The sequence below is a fragment of the Triturus cristatus genome, chromosome 8 (genome assembly GCF_964204655.1).
Source record: "Triturus cristatus chromosome 8, aTriCri1.1, whole genome shotgun sequence".
Taxonomy (NCBI): Eukaryota; Metazoa; Chordata; class Amphibia; order Caudata; family Salamandridae; genus Triturus; species Triturus cristatus.
Genome location: NC_140591.1, coordinates 343,898,266 through 343,923,143, shown reverse-complemented (window position 1 = coordinate 343,923,143; position 24,878 = coordinate 343,898,266). Strand labels below are relative to the sequence as shown.

Here is a 24,878-nt window from a genome sequence, read left to right as displayed (position 1 = left end):
TGTGAAATGTAAGTCCTGTAAATTTCATCATTTGCTCCTCTTTTTAGGTCTCGCCTGACCCAGTGCATGCGCTGATCTGGCGAGACTTTTTGTGAGGGCTCAAAAAATGCTACCATGGCCAGTCTAGAGCTACAGTGCATGGGCGCGGGTGCGCACTTAGGAGCAGAGGCTGGCAAACCTCGTCATGCTCATTAAGCGCCCGCGATCACTTTCACTTTCGTCCGCGATCACTTTCACGGCGCCCCTTTGATGTTCTCGTTCAAAGAACATCAAACATCAAAGTGCATGTTGTGTTAATGCTTTGCTACGCCCGTTTGACTTACAATGTGCTTTCTCTTTCCACAAACTCGATGTTTGTGTTCCTTTATTTTGAGATGCTTTTAGTATTACTGTTTCTGATCGCAGCGGCTGCTTCATGTCCGTTGCACCATTCATGGAGTCCTTTCGTTGGCGCTTTCATGAGGACATGATGAGGAAGCTGGAAACTTTTGGCACATTCTCTTTAAAAGCACAGCATGTTGGCGACTGGTTAATCGATTAGACCTATGTAGCGCTTTAGATCTCAAAGATCTATGGTGGGTGCAGCAGTTACAACTCATGAAATGTGGGGGACAACTCACAAGGAGGGGGCAGGTTTGAGTGCACATTGGCTGCAATCGAACTCTTAAGATGATGGGCTGTGTGTATCCATTATCAGCACTTAGTCTTCACTAAGTGATCTTGTTTGTTTTGTTGTTATGTTAATGCTTTGCTGCGCCCGTTTGACTTACAACGTGCTTTCTCTTTCCACAAACTCGATGTTTGTGTTCCTTTATTTTGAGATGCTTTTAGTATTACTGTCACGCACACAACCACAACCACACACACAACCACAGCCACACACAACCACACGCACAACTACACACACAACCACACACACACACACACAACCACACATACAACCACACACACACACAACCACACAAACACACAACCACACACACAACCACACACATACACACAACCACACAAACACACAACCACACCCACAACCACACACACAACCACACACACACAACCACACACAACCACACACAACCACACACACAACCACAACCACACACACACAACCACACAAACAACCACACACCCACACACACAACCACGCCCACAACCACACACACACACCCACAACCACACACACACAACCACAACCACACACACACAACCACACACACACAACCACAACCACACACACAACCACACAACCACAACTGCACAACCACATAACCACACACACAACCACACACACACAACCACACACACAACCATACATACAACCACACATACAACCACACACACAACTACACAGACACACACAACCACACAGACAAACACAACCACACACACAACCACACACACAACCACACACACACACAACCACACACACACACAACCACACACACAACCACAAACACACACACAACCACACACACAACACACACACAACCACACACACAACCACAACCACACACAACCACAACCACACACAACCACAACTACACAACCACACACACAACCACACACACAACCATACACAACCACACACACAACCACACACACAAAAACACACACACACAACCACACGCACACATAACTACACACACACACAACCACACCCAACCACACATCCACAACTGCACCCACAACCGCACCCGCACCCACAACTGCACCCACACCCACACACACACCCACACAACCACCCACACACACCACACACACAACCACACATACATAACCACACACACACACACAACCACAACCACACACAACCACACACACAACCACACCCAACCACACATCCACAGCCCCACCCACAACTGCACCTGCACCCACAACCACACCCACACCCACAACCGCACCCACACCCTCAACTGCACCCACAACCACACACACACATACACAACCACACACACAACCACACACACACAACCACCCACACACACAACCACCCACACAACCACCCACCCACACACCCACACACACATAACCACACACACACACAACCACACACACAACCACACACACACAACCGCACACACAACCACACCCAACCACACATCCACACCCGCAGCCGCACCCGCACCCACAACCACACCCACACACACAATCACACACACAACCACACACACACAACCACACACACAAAATCACACACACACAACCACACACACAACCTCACACACAACCACACACACACAACCACACACACACACACAACCACACACACACACAACCACACACACAACCACACCAAGCGTTGGCATAGCCAAAAGGTCTCGCCTTTGGAACCTTATAAGTGTTTAGCCACGCAACAGTTGATGTGGTTACACCAAGGATATTGTGCTGCATAACTAAATACTTAGAAGGTCCCAAAAGCGAGACCTATTGGCTATGCCAATGCTTGTTTATATTATGGGGAGAAAAACCCATGCTCACTGATCCCTTAAAATATGTCATACACATATATTACTCCAGCCTCCAGAAAGGTATACACATAGTACCATTTAAAAAGTCCATTAGCCACCAGTGCAGATACATCAGAAGAAAGATGACCAACTGTGACTGTTTAGTGCCACAATTTTCAAAATATGGGTAGTGGACCTGTTTCCTTGTTTCTTTCCTTTTTGGAAAGACTTTATCTCAGAAATCTCAACACACATTTACAAACGTCTCAAGACTACACTAGAATTCAGGACAAGTTGACAACTATCTTTTTTTACTAGACTATTCGGCTGTTTTTTGACCGGTTACCACTTTAGAAATGTTAGCGGTGTATACTAAATATTAAATATAGGAATGTATGTCATTACATCGCATACTAATACCACGCGTGCCATTACAATGTGGGTATTACTACGCGATGTCAATGACATTGCATGCCATTACATCGCATACTTTTACCTGGAGTATGCCTTTACCATGCATGCCATTACAACGCAAAGGCATGCGTGGTAAAGCTATACTCGTGGTAAAAGTATGCAAGGTAGGTGAAAACCCTACCCCTACACCTACACAACACACTACTCCCACCCCTACAATATCCCTAACCCTAAAACACTACTACACTACCCACACTACTCCCACCCCTACACTACCCTAAACCCTAAAACAATACTACACTAACCACACTACTCCCACCCCTACACTACCCTAAAGCCTAAAACAATACTACACTACAACACTACCCACACTACTCCCACCCCTACACTACCCTAAAACACTACAGCACTACCCACACTACTCCCACCCCTACACTACCCTAAACCCTAAAACACTACAACACTACCCACAATACTCCCAACCCTACACTACCCTAAAACAATACTACACTAACCACACTACTCCCACCCCTACACTACCCTAAACCCTAAAACAATACTACACTACAACACTACCCACACTACTCCCACCCCTACACTACCCTAAAACACTACAGCACTACCCACACTACTCCCACCCCTACACTACCCTAAACCCTAAAACACTACAACACTACCCACAATACTCCCAACCCTACACTACCCTAAAACACTACTACACTAACCACACTACTCCCACCCCTACACTACCCTAAACCCTAAAACACTACTAGACTAGCCAACCTACAACCACCCCCACACTACCCTAAACCCTAAAACACTACTACACTACAAAACTACCCACACTACTCCCACCCCTACACTACCCTAAACCCTAAAATACTACTACACTACCCCCACTACTCCCACCCCTACACTACACTACCCTACCCTAAACCACTACCCCCACCCCAAGCACAATCAGCCTTACCTCTTTTCTCGTGGTTCCAGCGTCGCCGTCTCTGCTCCCTGTTCCTGCTTCCTGCGTCGTCAGAGGTCCACGTTGTTGTGAGGAAACAGCCTCAGTTTCCTCTCAACGACGTGGATAGCCATTACATTGCATGCGTTGTAAAAGCGCATGCGATGTAATGGTATGCGTGGTTTTTACCACGCGTTGTAACATTGCATGCGTTGTAACGCATGCGATGTAATTGCAACGCGTGGTAAAAACCGCGTTGAAATGGCTGTTCCCCTAAATATAGTCCACATTTGGTGACATTAACATGTTACTGGTGGGGTCACTTAGTCAATTTAGCACGGGCAGAAGGATCTGTTTCCAGAGTGAAAAATTGTCATATGCCTTTGAGAAGCAAAGACAAAAAAGAAATCACTATACCAGTTCATATTTTACATATGCATTCCTATTTTCTCCTATGTCATTCTCACATATTGTATCTAACTAAGTGGGAAGACAGTAAGTTGAATTTCCTGAAATGTTTGAAGGAAGCACAAAGGTCGTTTTCCTGACTATAGATAGCATACACTATCTGGTGAAGTAGAGAAAACCATTATGGCAAGTGTGCAACCACATTTCATACATAAGAAACACGCTGTAACATACAACTAAAGAACTGTTTACTCTTACTTCATCTGACGACATAGGTTAATATATCATGTCGTATGTTAAAGTTTTTCTGATGTGCAATTTTGGGTGACAAATTATTTGTTTGAATTAGTAATTTTAATGACGCATATGACCGTGACCGAAGAATTGATGATTTTGTACCTAACACTATATGATTATCTTATTTAGAAGTGGGATTGATAATGTAGTATAGTTATGCCACATTTCTTTATGCGATACCAATATTTTTAAAATGGACGTAGTTTCTGATTTCCTGCTCATTCTGCTCCTTCTCATTCCCTTCTACGAATCAGGTACCTGCTGCAATTCTTCTGTCCCCACATTTTCCATGGAACACAAAGCACCATGACGTAAATGGACTGTAATGTTAGAAAGCATGTATTGTGAATAAAACTTTACATTGTGTTCCTGATGTATCATTTACAAGGACTTTTGTTACTATTTCCAATGCAGGCATGCAGAAGAACATAATTATTATATGATATATCATATATACTATAATTAAATAATACATGAGCTATTGTTAAGAAAATCTTTCATATTGTGTTGTCACAAGTGCGCAATGCCGATTGGGCTGAAAGGGCTTTAGTCCCTCCCACCCTGCCCCCAAGCTCGGGCTACAGCTCTGTGGGTGCCTGTCCCAGGTAAAGCTTGTGCTAAGTACAACTCAGAAGCACCAGAATAAACCCTGTCTTTTCTCTGAGAGACATGTTCAACTTCTCCTGCTGCTGCACTATCCTTTTAGGAGATGGTAGGGTCACAGACTTTTAACAACATCCCAGGGGGAAAACCCCATGGCGGGGGTTCCAATTGTGCCATTCAATGTGTTTTACCATCACTATTGTTTTAAAGGAGAACCAATGTTTACCAATAAGCACTGGTATAAAAGAGAGGCATCTGACCTTGAAAGGCGCTAGATGCTTAGAAGCAAAGAAGGTGGCAGAAATTACAAATTGTCTGGATTTGTAATTGCATTTATATAGTGCTTACTACCCATGCAAGGATTGTAGTGCACCGCAAAGATTGCCCACCTTTTACATGTCACAAATGTCACAGACACTTAAGAAACACACACTATGAAAGTGCACTTAGCACATGATACATGTATGGTTTAACAAATGAATGTAAGTGTTGCACTTAGCAATATCAAAGTGTGCCTTTACTGTAGGATTAGAGAACTTACTCTCATGAATGTTTTGCCTTAAATAAGAGTGATCAATAAAGAATGATATTCATTTGGTAGAAAATGTACTCACCATGGAAATGAAATGTGACTTTCTAAATGTGTGTGTTACTTTACGTGAATAACATTTAATGAATTGACACCGTGATTAAACACTTTCTTATATATGCAGAAAATAATCATACTAGAAACAACATTGAATGTATGTAATATGTGCATTAATATTTGATTTAAATGTAGTTTTCAAGTCATACTTATAACTGAATATTATGATGATTTATTGAATATTACATGTAGTATAAAACCTAATGCATTAGAAATGTATATTCATTTGTTCTTAAATGTGCACACGCATATTACATGTGCACCATAATGTTTAAACTTCTCCAAAGTAGGCCTGTATTTCACCATGCTGCAAAAGCTGAGTTCAGTTTTTCTGCTAACTCGACATTTCTTGCAGGTATTCACATACATTGTTAGGTTAGAACAGATACATTACTGTACTAGAGATTGGTGGAACTGGGGCCTGAGAAAAGGACTTTGATGAAAGTACACAGAGCTCTAACTGAATGAACTATTGTCCAAAAGGTACCATCTCTATGTGTTTGAGGGAAAGATGTCGTTCCCATGTCCACTGTGGGATAAACCAGCAATGTTGCACTCTGTAACGTGGTGATTCGTGGATTACAATGGACCCCTGATGGTGTGATCTAGGGGGGTGTCGCCCAATGGACTTTGCACGTTATAGTATATTGTTCTCCTAAGACTATTACCAGAGGCGCAACTAGAGCCAAATTTCGGGGGGGGGGGGCTAAGGAAAAATTTCGGGGGGGGGGGGGGGCTGAATCTTTTAAGCCATAGGCAGAGTGGAGCTGCAGGGGCTCTTAGAAGGGGTGAAACAACAGCGAGGCCTCATTAACATGCAAATGGTCTTTTAAAGACCTGTGAAGTGCTCGGGTGCGGCTGTGTGTACCCGGGAAGCTGTCTCATCCCGGGCTGCCACACACGACGGGGGGGGGGCTTAAGTCCTGTGAGTCCAATGGGTGTTGCGCGCCTGACTGTTACTCATATCTCTTTCCTGATGTTGATCAGACTCCACACAGATTCCACTCTGATTCTCACGGATCCCTTGCAGATTTTTTGCAGATACCTTCCTTGATTCCCTAAGTACTTGAGCAATTGCTAGCTTAATGGACTTTGAGAGGTTTTATGCCCCAATGTTTTTTCTGATTTTTGCAGGTTCTAAACCCCCTTTAAGTAAGCAAAATGCCTTTCAAGCAACAGCGCAACCGCTGTCTCGGGTGAGACCTAAAAATAAGTACATGCACGATGATGTTGGGTAAATAGGGGAGGGGCTGGTGGAGAGCACCATCATCTATTAGAGGGGACAGAAACTCTTAAGAGATGGTCTATAGGTAGCAGTACCAATCCACTGCGTAACTTTTCTTGGGTGCCTGTCCTTTCCCCCACATAAAGCCCAGCTAAGGCCCAAGAATTGATGTTGCCTGTGAGTCTGCCCCCACACCGCTTTGCCCTGTTCTACCGCCAATGCCACATCTGTTGAACTGGTTTGGAAAATAGCCATCACTGTGCAAGAACTCAAGGCCCACGCTAGACTTCCCCGTGCGTGTTTTATCTTTTCCCCTATATTAGGCAGTGAGTTATTGCTCTCTGGATTGATGGAGAAGCGGGTTTTCAAGAACCCGTCGCTGCGATTTGAGTTTACAGTTCACTTTCCATGAAACATCCACGACGTGCGCCCCACGCCCGTTTGCAATATTGAAAGTTAGCCCCCTTCGGACATCCCCGCCCTCCTCCCCCCCCCCCCCCCCAAAGTTAGGAGGACTCTTTTTTCCTCCGATAGAAAGCACGGCCTTCTTAGCAGGTGCATTCCTTACCTAAAGAGGCCATGGCGGTCTGGGGCCTTCGCCAGCGGAGCTGCTTCGGCCTCTGCTCCGCGCCCGTAGCGCCACAGTTAATCTGGGAAGTGAACAGGAGGGAGGCGGCCAGGCGGTCGCACCGGTCTCTCTCCTCCTGAGTGTCGCATCTTTCCCGCAGGTACCTCAGCTGCTCCAGAAACTGCGGCTTCAGAACGTCTCCGTTCATCTGAAAAGAGAAACGAGACAAAAATGTAGTTGTGAATAACGGGGCCTGAAGGCAGCCCGTCACAGTCCGAGGGGAGACTGATTTATATATCACGAGAGCCGAAGGGTACCTGGGTGGATAACATGATGGCAGGCGGCCTCGTGCCGGCAGCTCCTGACCGAGTGAGCCGGGCAGGAGAGGCCCCCGGGCTCACATGGAACCCGGAGCGGGACGCGCGGCCGTTGCCAGGCGGCAGCCGAGAGACACAATAAAAAGTTCCGTCGCTGCGGCTGCATGAAAAGAAGGAGGCGAGGCTTGTGGCGAGTGTCTGCTTTCGGAGGCGAGATGCACCAACGGGGTTCAAGCTCTCAGGTTACGACAAATGTCAACAGCTGTATAGTTCATTTGGTACCAGTTGCACTCTGCTGACCCCCTGCTGGAATTTTAATATGTGTTATATTTTCCGTCGCATTGTATGTGTTTCTATTGTCTCGCAGGGTGTCAATTTCAGAAGTGTCCTGGTGTAATATGTACACACTTTCAAACTAAAAGTGAGCTCACTAAAAGTACCGTTAGGTGCAGCTCTTAAGTAACCACCGGGCAGACAGACACAAGGACACCATGTAGATGATCTCAGTGACAAACGCACGAGAAGCGATGATGAAGGGGGACAATATCCGCAAAGCAATATTTCCGTGCTCCCATATTTCCTGCTTTCCATGCCAGAACCTGTCCCCACTCCAACCCTCCCTCCTTTACCTCCTTCCACACATGGTTCTTCATTTTGTTCTTTGTGCCCTCCCCCACCCGTCATCGTCCTGTCATGTTTTCTGTCATCTCCACCATATCCTGTCTATCCCTTGACCTTTTCTCCTCCCCAATCCCTCCTTTTTTCACAATTCTCTTATCCCGCATCCCCTATTACACTCGTTTTGTTGGGCATCTATTTCCGCCTGCCTTCTGCCCTTTTCATTTACACTAACTCCATGTTAAGAAGAGACACCCTTCAGATTATGCCAACAAGTTGGCTTAGTGAGTTAACTGACATGCTCAGTTCTGCGGGAAACAAGTCTGCTTCTTAGCAAGTCAAGCTCATGCTTTCCTCTTCCCAAGGTCAGTTAAATGTACCATAAAAATGGGTATGCTTAGCTGTCCATTGCATAATATATGATGGTTATACATTTATTTTTGAAACTTCCCTACTATGCACTGAACAGTGGCTATAATTGTTAGCAGGTTTGTACCTTCAAGTGGAGACGTGCACACTTTTGTGGCAGCTGGTGCAGACCCTGATGTCTGCCTCGGGTGGGATTGGTTGGAGGATGCCTGCGGGCACATTTCTATTGATATCTCTGCTCTGAAACTAGTATGTGCTACTAAACAAGCGAGTGCACCAAAAGGGTTAAAAAGAAATAGCACAAACACTTTTGTCAGCTGGAGAGGGGCTATCCCGCAAGCCATTTTATACAAATGTGGGATCCAGTGCTGCATTTTGAAGCACATGTATGCAAAACTATAGTCATACCTTGTGGTGGGGTATGCCTATTTAGAAAGATTGCTTTCTTCATTAAAATAGTTACTGCAGGTTAATCACCAGAAACAAACTCTGGACAACTGACTTTTTGCAACTTATTGTGGAGTATTGTTAGGGCAGTTAGAACCCCGTTCAGATGGACCAGGGGGTAAGCAGGGGTTACTGGACCCAACCACAGCGACCAGAAATTCCTTGTGGATTCTCCATCCAGTGTAAGTCTCTGGTCTGTCCCGAGGGTGTGTGTGTGGGGGGGGGGGGGGGTAGGTGGTATGGAAGATCTTGATGCAATTCTTTCATCCTGGTGTAGGCGTGCAGGGTTCTCCATTGCAGCCTTACTCCTCCAGCAATGATTCAGATCAGGTCACACGTCTTGCTGGTGATCTATCCTCACTGCACAAGGGCTCCGGTAAAAATCGGCACAGCAATGTCCTCGGCAGGAGCACCTCCTGGCAAATGGGGCGCTGCTCCCCTCCACACAAGGGCAATGGCCCTCACAACACCCCAATCTTCTCAAGCATACCAGTTTAACCCTGCAGAAAGCAAAACCAGACTGGTGCAGCTGTCATGACCTCATACCTCACAATGGGAGTCCACTCAACAGGGCTCCTCACTGGACCTTTGAAGCAAAGTTCCTAAGGCCAGACTCCATCTTGAGCAGGCCGAGACTCCATTTTCTATATTTGTGCCTAATCATTGACATCCCTACCTTTGAGGTAGATAAAGTCTATCTTTATCTTTCCAAGAGCCACTGAAAGTGTCAAGTCATTCCAACAATGGCATCGATAAGACACTTGATGTGACATCAGTCTGGGACAAGTGCCTTGTTATCTCTAACTCAAGGTCAGATAATAATAACATAAACAGTGTGTAGTGTCGTACTTACATGTGTAGCATGTTCTTATGCTTATGCTGTTTATGTATGGTATTATATTCCTTTAATGGCTCGTGGCCAGTACGAGGCATTGAATATACTGTGTGTCTCCAGGGTTCCAACCCTGGGCATTCAGTTGGAGTTGTGCCCGGGGCTGGAAGCCGTGCTGCCTGGTGCTTGCCTGTTTCACTGTATTTCTGCTTTGCTTGGAATAAAGCCTTCGAACTAAACCTGCCTCCTTCAATCACTACAATTGGCGACGATCACGGAAACGGAACCACGGATTCACCATCTTATTTTTTTGTGAAATAATTATTGCCTCGTAACATTGCACCTTTTGATCGCGATCGGCTAATATACTTCTTTGGGAAACACTGGACATTTGTATTTTTCCTGACAATCTCCGATTGGCCATCGTTATTTTGGAAAGATTTATGAGGTAAGATTACCTTCGTATTTCATTTGTGACTGTTGGAGGAACCGTCATCGGCTGCATCTTTCGAGCAGCGGCGGGATTCCAGGCTCGAGGGCTGACTCATTATCCTGATGACATCAAAGGGCATGCCTACTTGCAGCGTGTACGAAGTGATGTCATCACGCAAGGTCATGCTGCGTGACATTGCGTAGCGGCCATTTTCAAACTACAATATCACTAAATCAGATAACAAGAGATTGTCGGAGCTCGTATTCAACTCTTGCAACGTGGGATTCTTGTTATTGGCGGCTCCTTTTTACTTTTAACAGCAGAAACAGGTCAGCGAGTCAGGACATGACTTCTTCATATTCATTATTTTCATCCCTTTGGAAGACATTTTTTGTTGTTGTGCCTTTGTGTATTGTGACTCTTTAGTCGATCATCATCATTTTCTTATTTATACTCATTAACGTTTCCACTTATGGAAGGAGGGGATCAAAGTGCAGGAGGAGTGGAGCAAGCCATGACACAACAGAATTTTACCATCAGTTCCCCTCATCCATTTTTGGCTGCTGGTTCTCAACCTAACCTTGTGTGGTTGGAATGGAAGGAGTATTTTGTGAACTACATTTGTGCTATTGATGAGGCAGGGAAAATGAAACCGGAACAAAAGAAAAGAATACTTCTCCACTCTTTAAGTCCCTTAGGGTTAAAAACATACTCTTGTATGCCAAAGATTACAGATGCTGTGTTGGATGTTTTTGAATGCGCACCTAAAGACATGGTTAAATATTTTGCTCCTAAGGTATGCATAGGTGTAATAAGACATAAGTTCTTCCAGAGGAAACAAAATAAGGAAGAGCTGGTAGATGAGTGGCTTGATGACCTAAAAAAATTGGCAATGGACTGCAAGTTTGGGGACCTCCATGATGGTTTGATACGTGACCAGTTGGTCATGCATAATAACAATTCACCTATACAGGATCGTTTATGGGTGAATGGAGATGCACCAATAGAGGATGTCTTAGCCATTATGAGGAAGTCTGAAATGTCAGGAAGATGCGCAACTGTAATCAAAGAGTCAGAGAAAGAAACAGTAAAAGCTTCTGACTGTGTTTTTAAATTACAAAATCCAGCTAAAACCCAAACTCAACAAGCTTCAGGACGTTGGTCTAGCCAACCCCAAAGGAACTTAGGAAGAGACAGAAAACCAGAAGAGAGAAGATGCTATCGATGTGACAGTAAAGAACATTTAGCTTTCAGCAAACAATGCCCCGCCTTAAAAAATAAATGTGGTATATGTGGTCTTTTAGGTCATTTTAGCAAAATGTGCCGTAGGCGAAATAATGTGAAGTATGTATGGAATGATGAGGAGAGCACTGTAGAGGACCTTGATGTGGAAGAGAATTGTATTAAGAATTTACAAGGGAATTTTCTTTTGAATGTTAGCGAAGATTTATTGAAAGGTAAACCTATATGTGAGATATCTATAGGTGGTTTTACTGTAAATGTCTATGCTGACTCAGGATCCCCATATACTATTGTAAACGAAGAAGTTTGGAAAACAAAGTTTGTGGGCAAAATTGGGCATCACTTGAATGTTTGTGACGTGAACCCGGTAAGTTTCACTGGAGAGAAGATAGACATGCTGGGGTTCAGATGGCTCACTTTTCTTTTTAAAGGGAGGTTAGCCAGAGGTAAATTATATTTTGCCAAAGTTGGACCTTCTGCTCTAGGCTGGTTTGATCAGAAAAATGTGCACATCATACTGGATCCTAATAGTGATGTGAAAGTGCTTATAATGGATGAGACCAGTAAAGATGGAGAGGTCTTAATGAACGAATTTCCTAGTCTCTTTGGAAAAGAATTAGGGGCACTTAAGGGGTTCGAACACAGGATTGTACTTAAAAAAATGCTGAACCAAAGGTGCATAGGGTGAGACCCATTCCCATTTTAATAAGAGATGAAGTTAACAAGGAACTACAGGGTTTATTGTCAAAGGGAGTTATTGAAGAGATAGACACTTTGGATTGGATTTCTCGGTTGTGGTCGCACGGAAATCCAATGGAAAAATCAGTTTATGTATTGACTTGCACCATCTCAATAATAACATTGTTGTCGAGAGATTTCCCCTGACAAAAATTAATGAGATAGTTTCTTACCTAAGGGGAGCAACCTGGTTTTCCACCATAGACCTTTCCACAGCTTACCATCGGGTCATGCTTGAACCGAAATCTAGAAGGCTTACAGCTTTCATTATGCCTTTTGGGTGCTACCAATTTAGGTGCATGCCTTTTGGCCTTGCGTCGGCCGCTGCTGTATTTCAGCGATTGATGCACAGGCTTTTTGGAGAAATGAAGGGCATATGTTTTTTTTCGAGATGATATCTTGATCGCTGCTGGTGGAAAAGTGGAACATGATTTTATTTTGAACAAGGTGCTGGGGACACTGCAGGTTGCAGGTCTGACTGTTGAACTCTCCAAATGTAAATTTGCACAAGAAGTGTTTCATACCTAGGGCACATCATAAGTGAGGAGGGTGTGAAGCCAAAGCCTTCACTTTTAAACACTATTGCTGGATCACCCGCTCCTACTTCTAAGGAAGAAGTCTGATCTTTTCTGGGTATGGCGGAATATTGCGCTAAATTTATACCGAATTTTGCAGCCAAAGTTTACAATATACGTTCTCTTCTGAAAAATATTTGAAGTTTGATTGGTCAACAGAGTGTGGGAGAGAATTTTCGTTGATTAAAGTTGATTTACAACGTGTGAATGCTCTAAGTAGCTTTGACCCCAATTTAGAATGCTTGTTAACTACAGATGCTAGTGACAAAGGTCTGGGCACAGTCCTTTCGCAAAAAGGGAGAGATGGAAAGGAAAAAATAATTTTGTTTGCCTCCAGAGCTATATCTCCTGCAGAGAGCAAGTACCCTATCATTGAAAGGGAAGCACTGGCTTGGGCCTTAGAACATTTCCGTGCCTTTGTCTGGGGCAATCCTGTGGTTGTCCGCACTGACCATCGACCGTTGGTACGCATCCTGACCACTGAGGGTAGTGTGGGGCTTCAGCCAGGTTAGCCCGGATATCCATGAGGATGAAAGAGTACATTTACAAGATCATTTACGTACCAGGTAAAGACAATGTGGTTACCGATTGTTTGTCTAGGCTACCTATTCCTTTGGAAGAGTGTGTGGATGACCCCTGGGGAAACTTCAGTATAGCTTACATTCATGATTCTGGTAGACCTGCCATCACTAAAGCTGAATGGGTGGATTAACAACATAAGGACAATGATTTGGAAATGGTTTTGACTTTGTAACGGGTGGCCTAGAAAACACAACATTAGTGGTGATTTGAAAGCCTTCTGGGACGTTCGCATGGAGCTGTCCCTAGACAGTGAATTGTTAATGAGAGGAGACAGGATTATTCCTCCTTAGACTTTACGCAGTAAAGTGTTACAATTGTGTCACGAAGGCCATTTTGGGATCATTAGGACTAAATTGGTGGTTAAAGGCATCTTTTGGTGGCCTGGGGTCGATAAAGACGTTGAAAGGTTTGTGAAAGGGTGCTCAATTTGCTGCTCTGCAGATAAATCGTTAAAAACATTGAGACCCCCAATGAGTGAGGGGTTAATTCCCAGTCTTCCTTGGGAGACTATTGCTGTTGACATTTTAGACCTGTGGGAGATTTGAAGGAGTGTGGCCTAGTCGCAATTGATCTTTTCACTAGATGGCCTTATTGTTGAGATTGTGGAAAGAGTAGACACGCATGTGGTCTTAGCATCTCTGGACAAAATATTTGTGTGGGAAGGGTTGCCTGTGTGTGTGTTGAGTGACAATGGTGTACAATTTATGTCAAACATGACTAAAGACTATTTTGAGAAGTGTGGGGTGAAGCACAAAACAACATCATTATATAACCCCAGTGACAATGGCACCGTAGAGCGCTTTAATAGAGTAATTAAAGGTGTGATTCAAGTGGCTATGAGCAAGAGGTTGGACTGTAAACTGGAGATACAGAAATCTGTTTAGGCTTACAGAGTTACTACACAGACTACTACGGGGTTGTCCCCTTTCATCATGATGAGGGGGAGGACACCCAGATGTAAGTTCAACCCTGGTTGGCTTCTGAAAGGCAGAGTACAACAGTGGTCCCCTACTGATGTGAAAAAAGATATGGAATTTGTACATTTGAAAAGCAAAGAATATTATGATGCATGTCATGGCACAAAAGAGGTTCCTGTTAAGGTGGGTGACTGGGTTCGCATAAAAAAAACAGTTAAAGTACCCAAAGGTGAAAGCAAATTTGATACACCACAACAAGTGGTGGAGGTTCTACGCAATTCCATTAGACTTAGTGATGGTAGAGTTTAGAACCTTAAGAATGTTTCTATTGATTATAATCAACAATGTGTGGAAAGCACACAGGAGCCTGAACGTTCGTCAAATTTTGAATGGGTGGAAGATTATTTTGATAATAGTGCTCTCCAGTCTCATTTGGGTTCTGATGGATACCGAGCTTCCGAAGTCATTCATGGTGGTCTCACAATGGACCCTAACCTATCTACCACAAATATCACCCCTGGTGTTTCTGCCTCTTCCTTGATGGGTGGGGAAGGGTCTTCGGGAGCTGGTAATTCCATGGAGAGGTTGTACCTACTCCAGAGTGTACAAACTCTGGTGCTGTTGTGAGTGACTTCAGCAAGAGGAGGAGAGTCCTTCTGGATGGCTGAAGGAATATGTGATGTAACTTATTAAATTTCTTGATTAACTTAATATATTTTTGGAAATGTTCCTATTTTATGCCTTTTCCTTTCCCTCCATCAGTCTTTTGTGCCCCCATCCCCTTAGTGTATTTCATCCATTCCTTCATGCTTGAGCCCTTACCTTTTTACTTGTTCCTAGGAGGGGGGGATGTGTTGTGTTGTACTTACATGTGTAGCATGTTCTTATGCTTATGCTGTTTATATATGGTATTGTATTCCTTTAATGGCTCGTGGCCAGTGCGAGGCATAGAATATACTGTGTGTCTTTGGGGTTCCAACCCTGGGCATTCAGTTGGAGTTGGTGCCCGGGGCTGGAAGCCGTGCTGCCTGGCGCTTGCCTGTGTCACTGTATTTCTGCTTTGCTTGGAATAAAGCCTTCGAACTAAACCTGCCTCCTTAAATGACTACACAGTGTAGCCTGAGTTGACGTGTTTTGCCTTATTTGTTTATAATAATGCGTCTAAGACTAACTTATGATGCACACAGGTTATGCCAGACATTCCTAAGTGTACTTAGGAAATTCCCCATATCAGATAAGTCGCAGTGTAAAAGGCCCGTCAAGTGACCACTTAGCAGAAGAGTTCCTTCTCCCCAGATTATCGCGCAAGATACTGTCAGAAGATCTTGACAGCGACTACCAAACCACTGTGCTGCCGCCACATCCCGTTCTGCACTGAAAGCTGCTATTGAGCCAAGTTTGAGAGGATAGGAGCTGATGCATGATTTCCTTTTGAGGGAACACTCTGTCCTGGCTACTGATAATGACAGCCTCTAGCTATAAACCGATATGCAGTGCGTTCATTCTCCATAAGAAATTCTAGATGCAAGTTACGCTACTCCATGCTCTAATAGCATAGCCCATAGAAGTAGGATTTAGGGTTTTAGGTGCAGATGACAATTTCACTATGGTGGAATTGTTAATTTTATTTTCATTGTTTGCAACATGTATTAGTGCTGTTTTAATAACATTCTTTGTGGTTATTTTAAATATGCCAAGCATCACGAAGAGCCTGTTGAAATAAACACTTTCAAGCATGAAGTGCCTTTTGTTAGTGCAGCACTTGTGTGTGACATTCTAAAGAACAAAAGTGGGTTTTTAAGTTACCACTACATTCCTAAATCCCTGTTTATGGGCTGTTAGATACCCTATAAAGCACAGCAATCCCATCAACTACCCATTGAGTGGGGTTGTATGGGGCTCAACAACTTGTTTTTCACATTTAATAGCTGGAGCATTAAACTAATATCACTCGTGACAACCGTGGGTATAAAAACAAACCTTGCAGAGCTAAGCCAAAGTCTTAGTTTCTGCAACTCCTTGCTCTTTCCAATACTCTCCTCTTCCTCACAAGACACATTGTTCTTGGCAAGCAAGCAGGCGATGGGGCTCCAGGCTCCAGGGTTGGTGCCCTTGGATTTCCTGGGTGATGTCACCTCACCCAACTGGAAAAATAGCAGGCCTTGGCTCCCAGTCCTGGTCACATGAAGTAGTCTTTCACAGCACCTTCTCCTCACACACGTCTGGTAACTTGGTTAGTTCGGGTGGAATACAGTTGGTTTAGGTAAGCGCTTTTTCCTTATCTCTGAAACCTAAATCCTAATTAGCGTTTGGGAGACCAGCATTTTGATATTTGGGTCTCGTCATTTTTAGAGCCAGAACGCTGAGTACTACTGCAACCGCAGCTTTTAACTTGACGCGGGTTGCCGATTGGGATAACTAATGGAGACTTATCTGGATTATCCACACTACAGTGAGATATAGTGTTGGTAAGTTGTTCTCACAATGATTGGATCTGTGTTTGTTCAAATGGGACGATGTTTTGAGGCTTCGGTGTGATTTATTTTTTGCAGCGCAACTTCAGGATTGGTTCAGATACATCTAGCCCTTTGTTTTTGACATTCTAAACCGTGTTCCACTCATCGTAGTTTCTTAAGGTACGAATTGTTTCTGTGTTGAGCACCTATTGCTTTTTGTAATTAGCACACATTTTAGGCACATTGTGCTTTCACTTTTCGGTTTCTTCTCGCAATTCTAGTGGTGGTGGTATTTCGCTTCTGTTGCAAAGACCAGAATGCTATTCCCCTGCCTTTCCTTGAACAGCAGAATTGTACATGTACTAATTATGACAATCTATGATGTTTTTTCTACAATTGATACAATTATTGTTCGTTTTTATAGATTCCCCTGATGAAGGGCTGAATTATAAGCCCGAAATGCATTGGGATTTGTTACATGAAACTGTGAATACAGACCTTTTTGCTGAGAAAAAGCAACGCTCTGTCAAGCCTTTTTTCTTCATTGATTAAAGTAAAAGGATACATGGATTCAGTTCCACTGTCAATTTGTCTTCGCTGTGTGGAAAATTTTCTATGTTAATGTATTCAATGTTTTATCATGGTGTCTTTGTGAACAATTGTTTATCCTTTGATTGAGACATATGCTACATTTAAGCTACTTTTTCATGTTTAAATACGAATATGCCCCACCTGGGCATTAGTAGTGCATTTGTTTTTCTAGACATTCGTCTAGATTCTTTCATCGTGTTGTTCTACTTAGGTGGCTGGCAGTGCCACTTCTCAGGTGCACACTAAATTAGTTGAAGCGCGTATCACTTTTGAGTAAAATTGAGATAACAGTTGGAATTTGGTTTAACCGAGTGCATACCTAGCTGCTTTTGTATAAATACCAATCTGGTTTTGACATTATGGAACTGCTTTTGAAAAGTTCAGAAGTCCTGGCCACTCAAAAGTTTATCAATTTCACAACTGGTGCTTAAGCAGGGGCATTAACCTACACTTGTGTTTTAATTGTACTTTGCTCATGTCTCCAGAAGTGATCGCAAAGAAAGGACCGAGTAGAGACTGAACACTCACCAGGGGGGCAATCGGGGTTAGTTTATATGTACACCACCAGCCGAGGTATGAAGTTACTGGATACAATACCCTCTTGGTATTCTATATGTTAATTTAGTTTGTTTGGAGACACTGCTCCATGAGCCTCAAGAACGGGTGGGAAGGGTGTCTGAACTGAATTAGTTGTTAGGACACTGCCTCGCTCAAATAACGCCTCCCCGCGGCTCCGTGGAATCCATCATGGAGCAGTGTCTCCAAACAAACTAAATTAACATATAGAATACCAAGAGGGTATTGTATCCAGAGCATGATTCCTTGCATCCTCACTTACCTATGTATATATCACTAGTTTCACTCTATCAATATTATTCTCGTTAGTACAGTGAGATCAGAAGGGATCAGTTATAGTCTTGATGAAGAAGCCCCAGAGCTTCGAAACATGTTGACTTAAACAGGAGGGTCCACACATTTAAGGAATGGATCAACTCACTCATAAAGGACCAGGAGTCTACTCTTCCTTGTTTGAGGACCAGGAGAAAACAGAGACCTATCGCCCCGTGGTTCTCTCTCACTCTAAAAGAGGAACAACGGAAAGTTAGGGCTCTTGAACGAAAGTGGCGACTCAACTACACAGAGTACGACCAAGATATGTACAAAATCGCCCGTCGTCTATACCACAGGTCGATTAAAACGGCCAAAAGGGAATACTACAAGGAAGCCATCGATAATAGCAAGAACAAACAAAAAGAAATCTTTAATATTGTTAACACTTTCCTCAACCCCATAACTATGCAGAAAGTTATCCCCCCCTCACAGAGTCTCTGCAACACTATTGCAGACTACTTTGAGGGAAAAATCTTATCCTTGACCAAAGATTTCCCACAACCCCACAGTAATGAGGAGAACAAGGTCATTAATTCCGGACTAAAACTCAACACCTTTGCCTCCTTTCAACCGGTAAGCAAAGAAGAAACGCAGACAGAAATCCTTAAACTTACATCCGGATCTCCCTTTGATCCCTGCCCTCCGCTAGTGCTTCATTCACTAATAATGGTTGTTAACCCATTTATCAATAGCATCATAAACTCCTCACTCACCCTAGGTCTGGTCCCTGATGAATGGAAAATCGCAGCAGTCAAACCCCTGCAAAAAAAAGCACTACCGGACCCCGCTACCCTTACAAATCTCCGTCCGATCTCCCTACTCCCAGCCTTCTGTAAACTTACAGAGAAAGCTGTTAACAAACAACTTACTGCCTTTATGGAAAATAATAACATCTGGCATCCCAACCAGGCAGGCTTTAGAGCCCAACACTCCACAGAATCAGCCCTGATCTTTTCCTCCGAAACCCTCCGTGGAGCATTAGATCAGGGAAAGAAAGCAGTCCTGGTTCTATTAGACCTTTCCGCGGCGTTTGATACGGTGTCCCATGCCATTTTATTAGACCGACTAGCCGCGGCAGGAATTGTTGGAACCGCATTAGACTGGATAAAGAGCTTTCTTGTGAATAGAAGACAAGTTGTGGTCTTAGGACAGTACAGATCAGAGGAAAAGTTAGTAGGATCTGGAGTTCCTCAAGGATCCTGCTTAAGTCCCACACTTTTTAACATATACATGGCCCCGCTAATCACTCTTATCTCATCCTTTGGTATTGACACCATTGCATATGCAGATGATACCCAGCTCATCCTAATACTGGAAAATGATTCCCAAGAAGCCGAAAGAAGGCTCCAAAGCTGTCTTACCGCCACTTTCAGATGGATGAACTTGAATCATCTCAAGTGCAACACTGGGAAAACAGAAATCCTTCCCTTTGGTAAGGATAATTTCTTCAATCCCTCAGTATGGTGGCCGGACGATGCCATTGCTCCCCCTAGCACTGCCTCCTCAGTCCGTAACCTAGGGATCAAATTTGACCCCACCCTGAGTTTCAAACAGCAAGCCACAGCCGTAGCAGGGACCTGCTTCGGAATCATCAAAGGACTCAGGAAATTCTTCGACCTAATTCCCCTTCCTGCAAGGAAAACGGTCGCAGTAGCCCTTATCACCTCCCGCATCGACTATTGTAATAGCCTATATGCAGGGACTAACAAAGAAGTCCGCCATAAATTACAAATTGTACAGCATGCGGCTGCCAGATTAGTACTAGGATGGAAAAAGAGGACCTCAGCTACGGCAGCAATGAACCTTTTACACTGGCTGCCCATTAACAAAAGGGTGCTCTTTAAAATTCTACTGATCACCTTTAGGGCTTTCAATGGAAAGGGACCCAACTACATTCTAAAAATGTTTAAACATTATAACCCCATGCGATGCCTTAGGTCTCAAACGGCCAATCTTCTTACCATTCCTAAGTTCAGACTCAAGACTAAAGGAGGAAAATCTCTGGCAGTACTTGGGTCCAAGGCCTGGAACCTTCTTCCCTCCTCCCTCCGTCAAATCCCCACAGAAGCGACTTTCAGAAAGGCCCTCAAGACTTGGATTTTTGCTCTCCCTGAATGGCAGTGCAAAAATCTAGTCTAATTACCTTCCGCTTGTTTCATCATCAGGATCTGATTCTTCTCTATAGCGCAAAGATGCTCCCTGGAGTGCAACCTGCGCTTTATAAAAACCCCATTACATTACATTACATTACATTGACGCAGGACATCTCCAACTCACCTCTTTTTATTAGGACCAGCTCCAGGGAATATTAAAGCTTTTAGTCCACAGGGGCCAGGTCATTTTTAACTCACCTTTTCACTCACCTTTGACCCTTCCGCTCACAAACACCTACTACACATAGTACTGAAGATCAGTCCTCCCGCGTAGTCATAGATCGTAGCATGCCCCGTCCCACATCAGGACGGGAAGACCCCCATGATGAAGCATGACACCAAGGGCCCTTTTGGTGTTTGAGGGGTATTTAAGCAAACACTGTGTGCTTTCAACCATTGTAGGAAACACACTCTAACCTGTGAGAACACTACCACTGAAAGAAACCTGTCTACAGGTGGATCCTTGTGATTTGTGTAGTTATAGTTTGGTCAGACTTTTCTTAGGAAGAGCGTTTTTTGTTTTGCTAATAACTTTGGTGCCTTTTGATGAACCTTCACAAAACGTTTAAAAATAAGTTCATCCACCTCAGCTCCTTTTTATAAAGTTTAGAGGTGATCCGTCAAGCAAGGGCCATGATAGAGGGAGATTCCAAAACTCAATATCCCCCACGTAATTTCTTTAGGGAAATTTAGACAGTGCTACAGCCAAAACTGATGAACGGAAATACACAAAATTTGGCCGAACGCTAGATCTTTACGCATGAAGTATGTTTTTTGTGATTTGGTGTAAATCCCTTCAGTATGTTTTGTGAAATTAAGGTTCAAAATGTATAGATATGTTGACAGTTGTACTGAAATTAGCAAACTCAAGTCCACTGATTGGCTGAGTTGTTTTTTTTTAAGAGCGAGCACTCTGATTCACTGCCCCCACCATGCTCTGCTTATGATTTCACATATGATTATAAGGAACAAGGAGACCCTAGGAGTCAGAAGGGACCAAGGGTGTAAACATTATTATAAAGGAACAGTGGTCCCATTCAATTAGAGTAAATTAAGGTGCCACAATTAGTACAATGAAAAATTGGGTTTTATGTTGGAAGACAATGCAGAGATAACTAGTAAATTACAGTAAATAGTAAGGAAAAAGTAAAACAGTGAGTGAGTTGGTGGCAGGGTAATAGGAAATCAGCCGATTTCCGGTACCCAGGCAAGTGATTTAAAAGGTGACTTTTTGGTGCTCAAAGGTAATTGTTAACAAAAAGTCAGTAAGACATTTCATACTCCGACATTTCAATTTGCAATACAATGGAGTTTAGAAATGGTTGTCGACGACGTTTCGATCCCTTAGCGAGTGGTGGGATCTCTTCAGGACAAGAGAATGACAATTATTTGCCTGGGAGGTAGCCTAGTGTCACCTTTTAAATCACTTGCCTGGGTACCGGAAATCGGCTGATTTCCTATTACCCTGCCACCAACTCACTCACTGTTTTACTTTTTCCTTACTATTTACTGTAATTTACTAGTTATCTCCGCATTGTCTTCCAACATAAAACCCAATTTTTCATTGTACTAATTGTGGCACCTTAATTTACTCTAATTGAATGGGACCACTGTTCCTTTATAATTATGATTTCACATATGACCTCTCTCCTAGCATGCTCAATGATATAATTGATTAGATCACTTATAACATCTCAACTGACATCATTGATAACAATACTGGTCATCGGGGGTACACAAGGTCCAGTGAGCTCAGTAGGCTACAACTGGTGAATTTCAGTGTTATTTTGAGTTTAAAATGTTACCTTCTAACTGAAATTTTCACATAACTATACTGTCGATGTGTGTGATATGTATGTGTGTGTGTGTGTTTGTGTTTGCGTGCATATGTGTTTTCTCTAATTGAAACAAAATCTCTTCCTTGCATTTACAAATCTTACTGTATGATGTATTGTATTTCAGAAAAAGGAAATGTTTAATTAGTTAGAAGATGCTTTTATATTACATTGCAGTTTTTAAATGCCTTACACTTTCAAAATGAACAGGGGCACCTTCCTGCACAGAAACAATCAATTGAGATGATTTGCTCTTCCAATGTGTTCTGTAGAATGCAGCACGCATTGAAAGAGGAAAAAAAATAAGGAGATATTATAACATTTCTCCTCGTTGTGCCTTGCTACGCTACCTCTGGGGTGGGGTAGCATTCTGATGCATTTCCAGGTTTACGATTGGTCATATATCTAGAAATGCATCAGTGGGCATGGGTGTTGCTTTGGAACATCCACAGAAACACACGTCACACCCCTAACATGCAAAGTGTTGCGTGAAAAGGAGCGATTTTTACAAGCACATGTAAAGCCATGCAGGATGGCTTTACGTGTGCTTGTAAATATCACGCAGCAGGTTGCGCCACTGGTGGGACACGCAATGTGACGCACCAGCAGCACAAGGGGCTTGTAAATAAGCCACCATGTTGTTAACTCTGCCTTAGGAACACATATAGGAGCCTTTTTTTTTAACTCTATGAATATGAGGTTAAGCTTTGGATGAAGAATATAATGAGGAAAAGCAGATATAGAAATGTCATATAAACAATTTATACACAGATGTGGTACTAATCATTATTGTTTTTTACATTGTAGGACCATCAACCACAGCTGAATTCCATGAACCATCTGAGGATACCTCATCCACTAGTCTTCCTTCTGCAGAAGCCTTCAGTGGAGACACAACTACTGCTGGTCTACATCCTGATGCGGAGCAGCCTGGTCTGTTACACCTGGCCTCCTAGGCGAGCCTCACTCATCCTACTTGTCTTACTACTACTAATGTAGTGCCTGCCCTCCTCAAGAGCCTGTGATTGTCACTGATCCCTATGGCCCAACATCTATCACTACTCCTGTTGTGTGCCCCCGTCTTAGCTCCTGTATTATCAACACCAACACTCTTCAAAGGCCACAGGGTAGTAGAGGGGTAGAGGCTGGCCAGCATTGAGACAGCCGAGTGAGGCTACTGATGCCCATAGTTTTTGTGAAACTATGGCCCACAACATAATTGGAGCAGCCTCCAGAAACAAAGACCAGATGGGCCAGTTCATAGTGCTCCTCAAAGACAATAATCAGCTCCTGGGGGAGCAAAACCAGTTGCAGAAAGCGTACATTTACTTTATGGAGAGACAAATATCTAGCTTGTGCTCCCTTTCTGGGGTGGTGCAGGGTGGGTAGAATGACATATGTAGGGCAATTCAAAAGTCATCTACCCCTTTCTGTGGACCTTCTACATCAGCTGACGCTCTGCCAGGCTCCTCCACAGAAAGGGAGACGCTCCAATCACTAGAGTCACCTGTCATCGCCTTGGACTCTACAACTTTGGCTACATCAGCCCCACTCAGAGGGGTCGTTCAGCTGAACCAGTGGCACAAAGACTACCAGCAAGAGGCGCTAGCCCTAATTTTTTTCTATGTGGCACTACCATTCACTCTTGGGACAATTTTTTTCAACACATTTATCTTGAGTTTTAAATATATATTGAGGACATGTGTTTCAAATAACTGTTGCAAACAACTCAAAAGGAAATGGAGCACCAGCTTAGAGACCCCAGACTGAACCACATTCAAAACAGCCCTCAATCAACACCACCAACTCCTGAAAAAGATGGGAAAAAAACACCTTGCCAACCATATGGAAACAAGCTCCAACCACAGCAAGGAACTCTTCAACATGGTCAGAGTTCTTCAGCCACTGAAAATGTCATGACCCCTACCCAGGAACTCTGCGACACCCAGGCGGGCTTCTTCCATGACAAGATCTTCACCCGCTACAGAAACGTGAAACCCCAACCTACTGACAACCTCAGCCACTTTGCCCCCACAAATGAGGAATACACTACTTGCTCACCACCTGGTACCTGCTCACCATGCAAGACACCACAACCATCAGGAACTCCATCCACTCAGGAGCACCCACAGACCCCTACCCCACCACATCTTCAACCTCGGGAGTAGGACGATCAGCAACAAGCTCCCCACCATCTTCAATGCATCCATCACCACGGCCTCCTTCCCTGAAGTATTGAAACACTTAGAAGTCAAGCCCATATTCAAGAAACCTTCTGCCGACCCCAACAAACTCAAGAACTATTGCCCCATCTCC

At 43.7% G+C, this 24,878-nt stretch overlaps 1 protein-coding gene across 1 annotated transcript in view; it reads right to left on the bottom strand.

Moving 5' to 3' along the window:
• Window positions 1–8,034, bottom strand: part of TEX26 (testis expressed 26) — a 171,295-nt gene extending 163,261 nt beyond the window's left edge. The window contains exons 1-2 of the mRNA XM_085621664.1: window positions 7,884–8,034; window positions 7,567–7,774 (exon numbers count right to left, since the gene is read on the bottom strand). Of these exons, the coding sequence (XP_085477790.1) occupies window positions 7,567–7,774; window positions 7,884–7,898 (223 nt within the window). The 5' untranslated portion in view covers window positions 7,899–8,034. The remainder of the gene's footprint in view (window positions 1–7,566; window positions 7,775–7,883) is intronic.
• Between the last annotated feature and the right edge of the window lie 16,844 nt (window positions 8,035–24,878).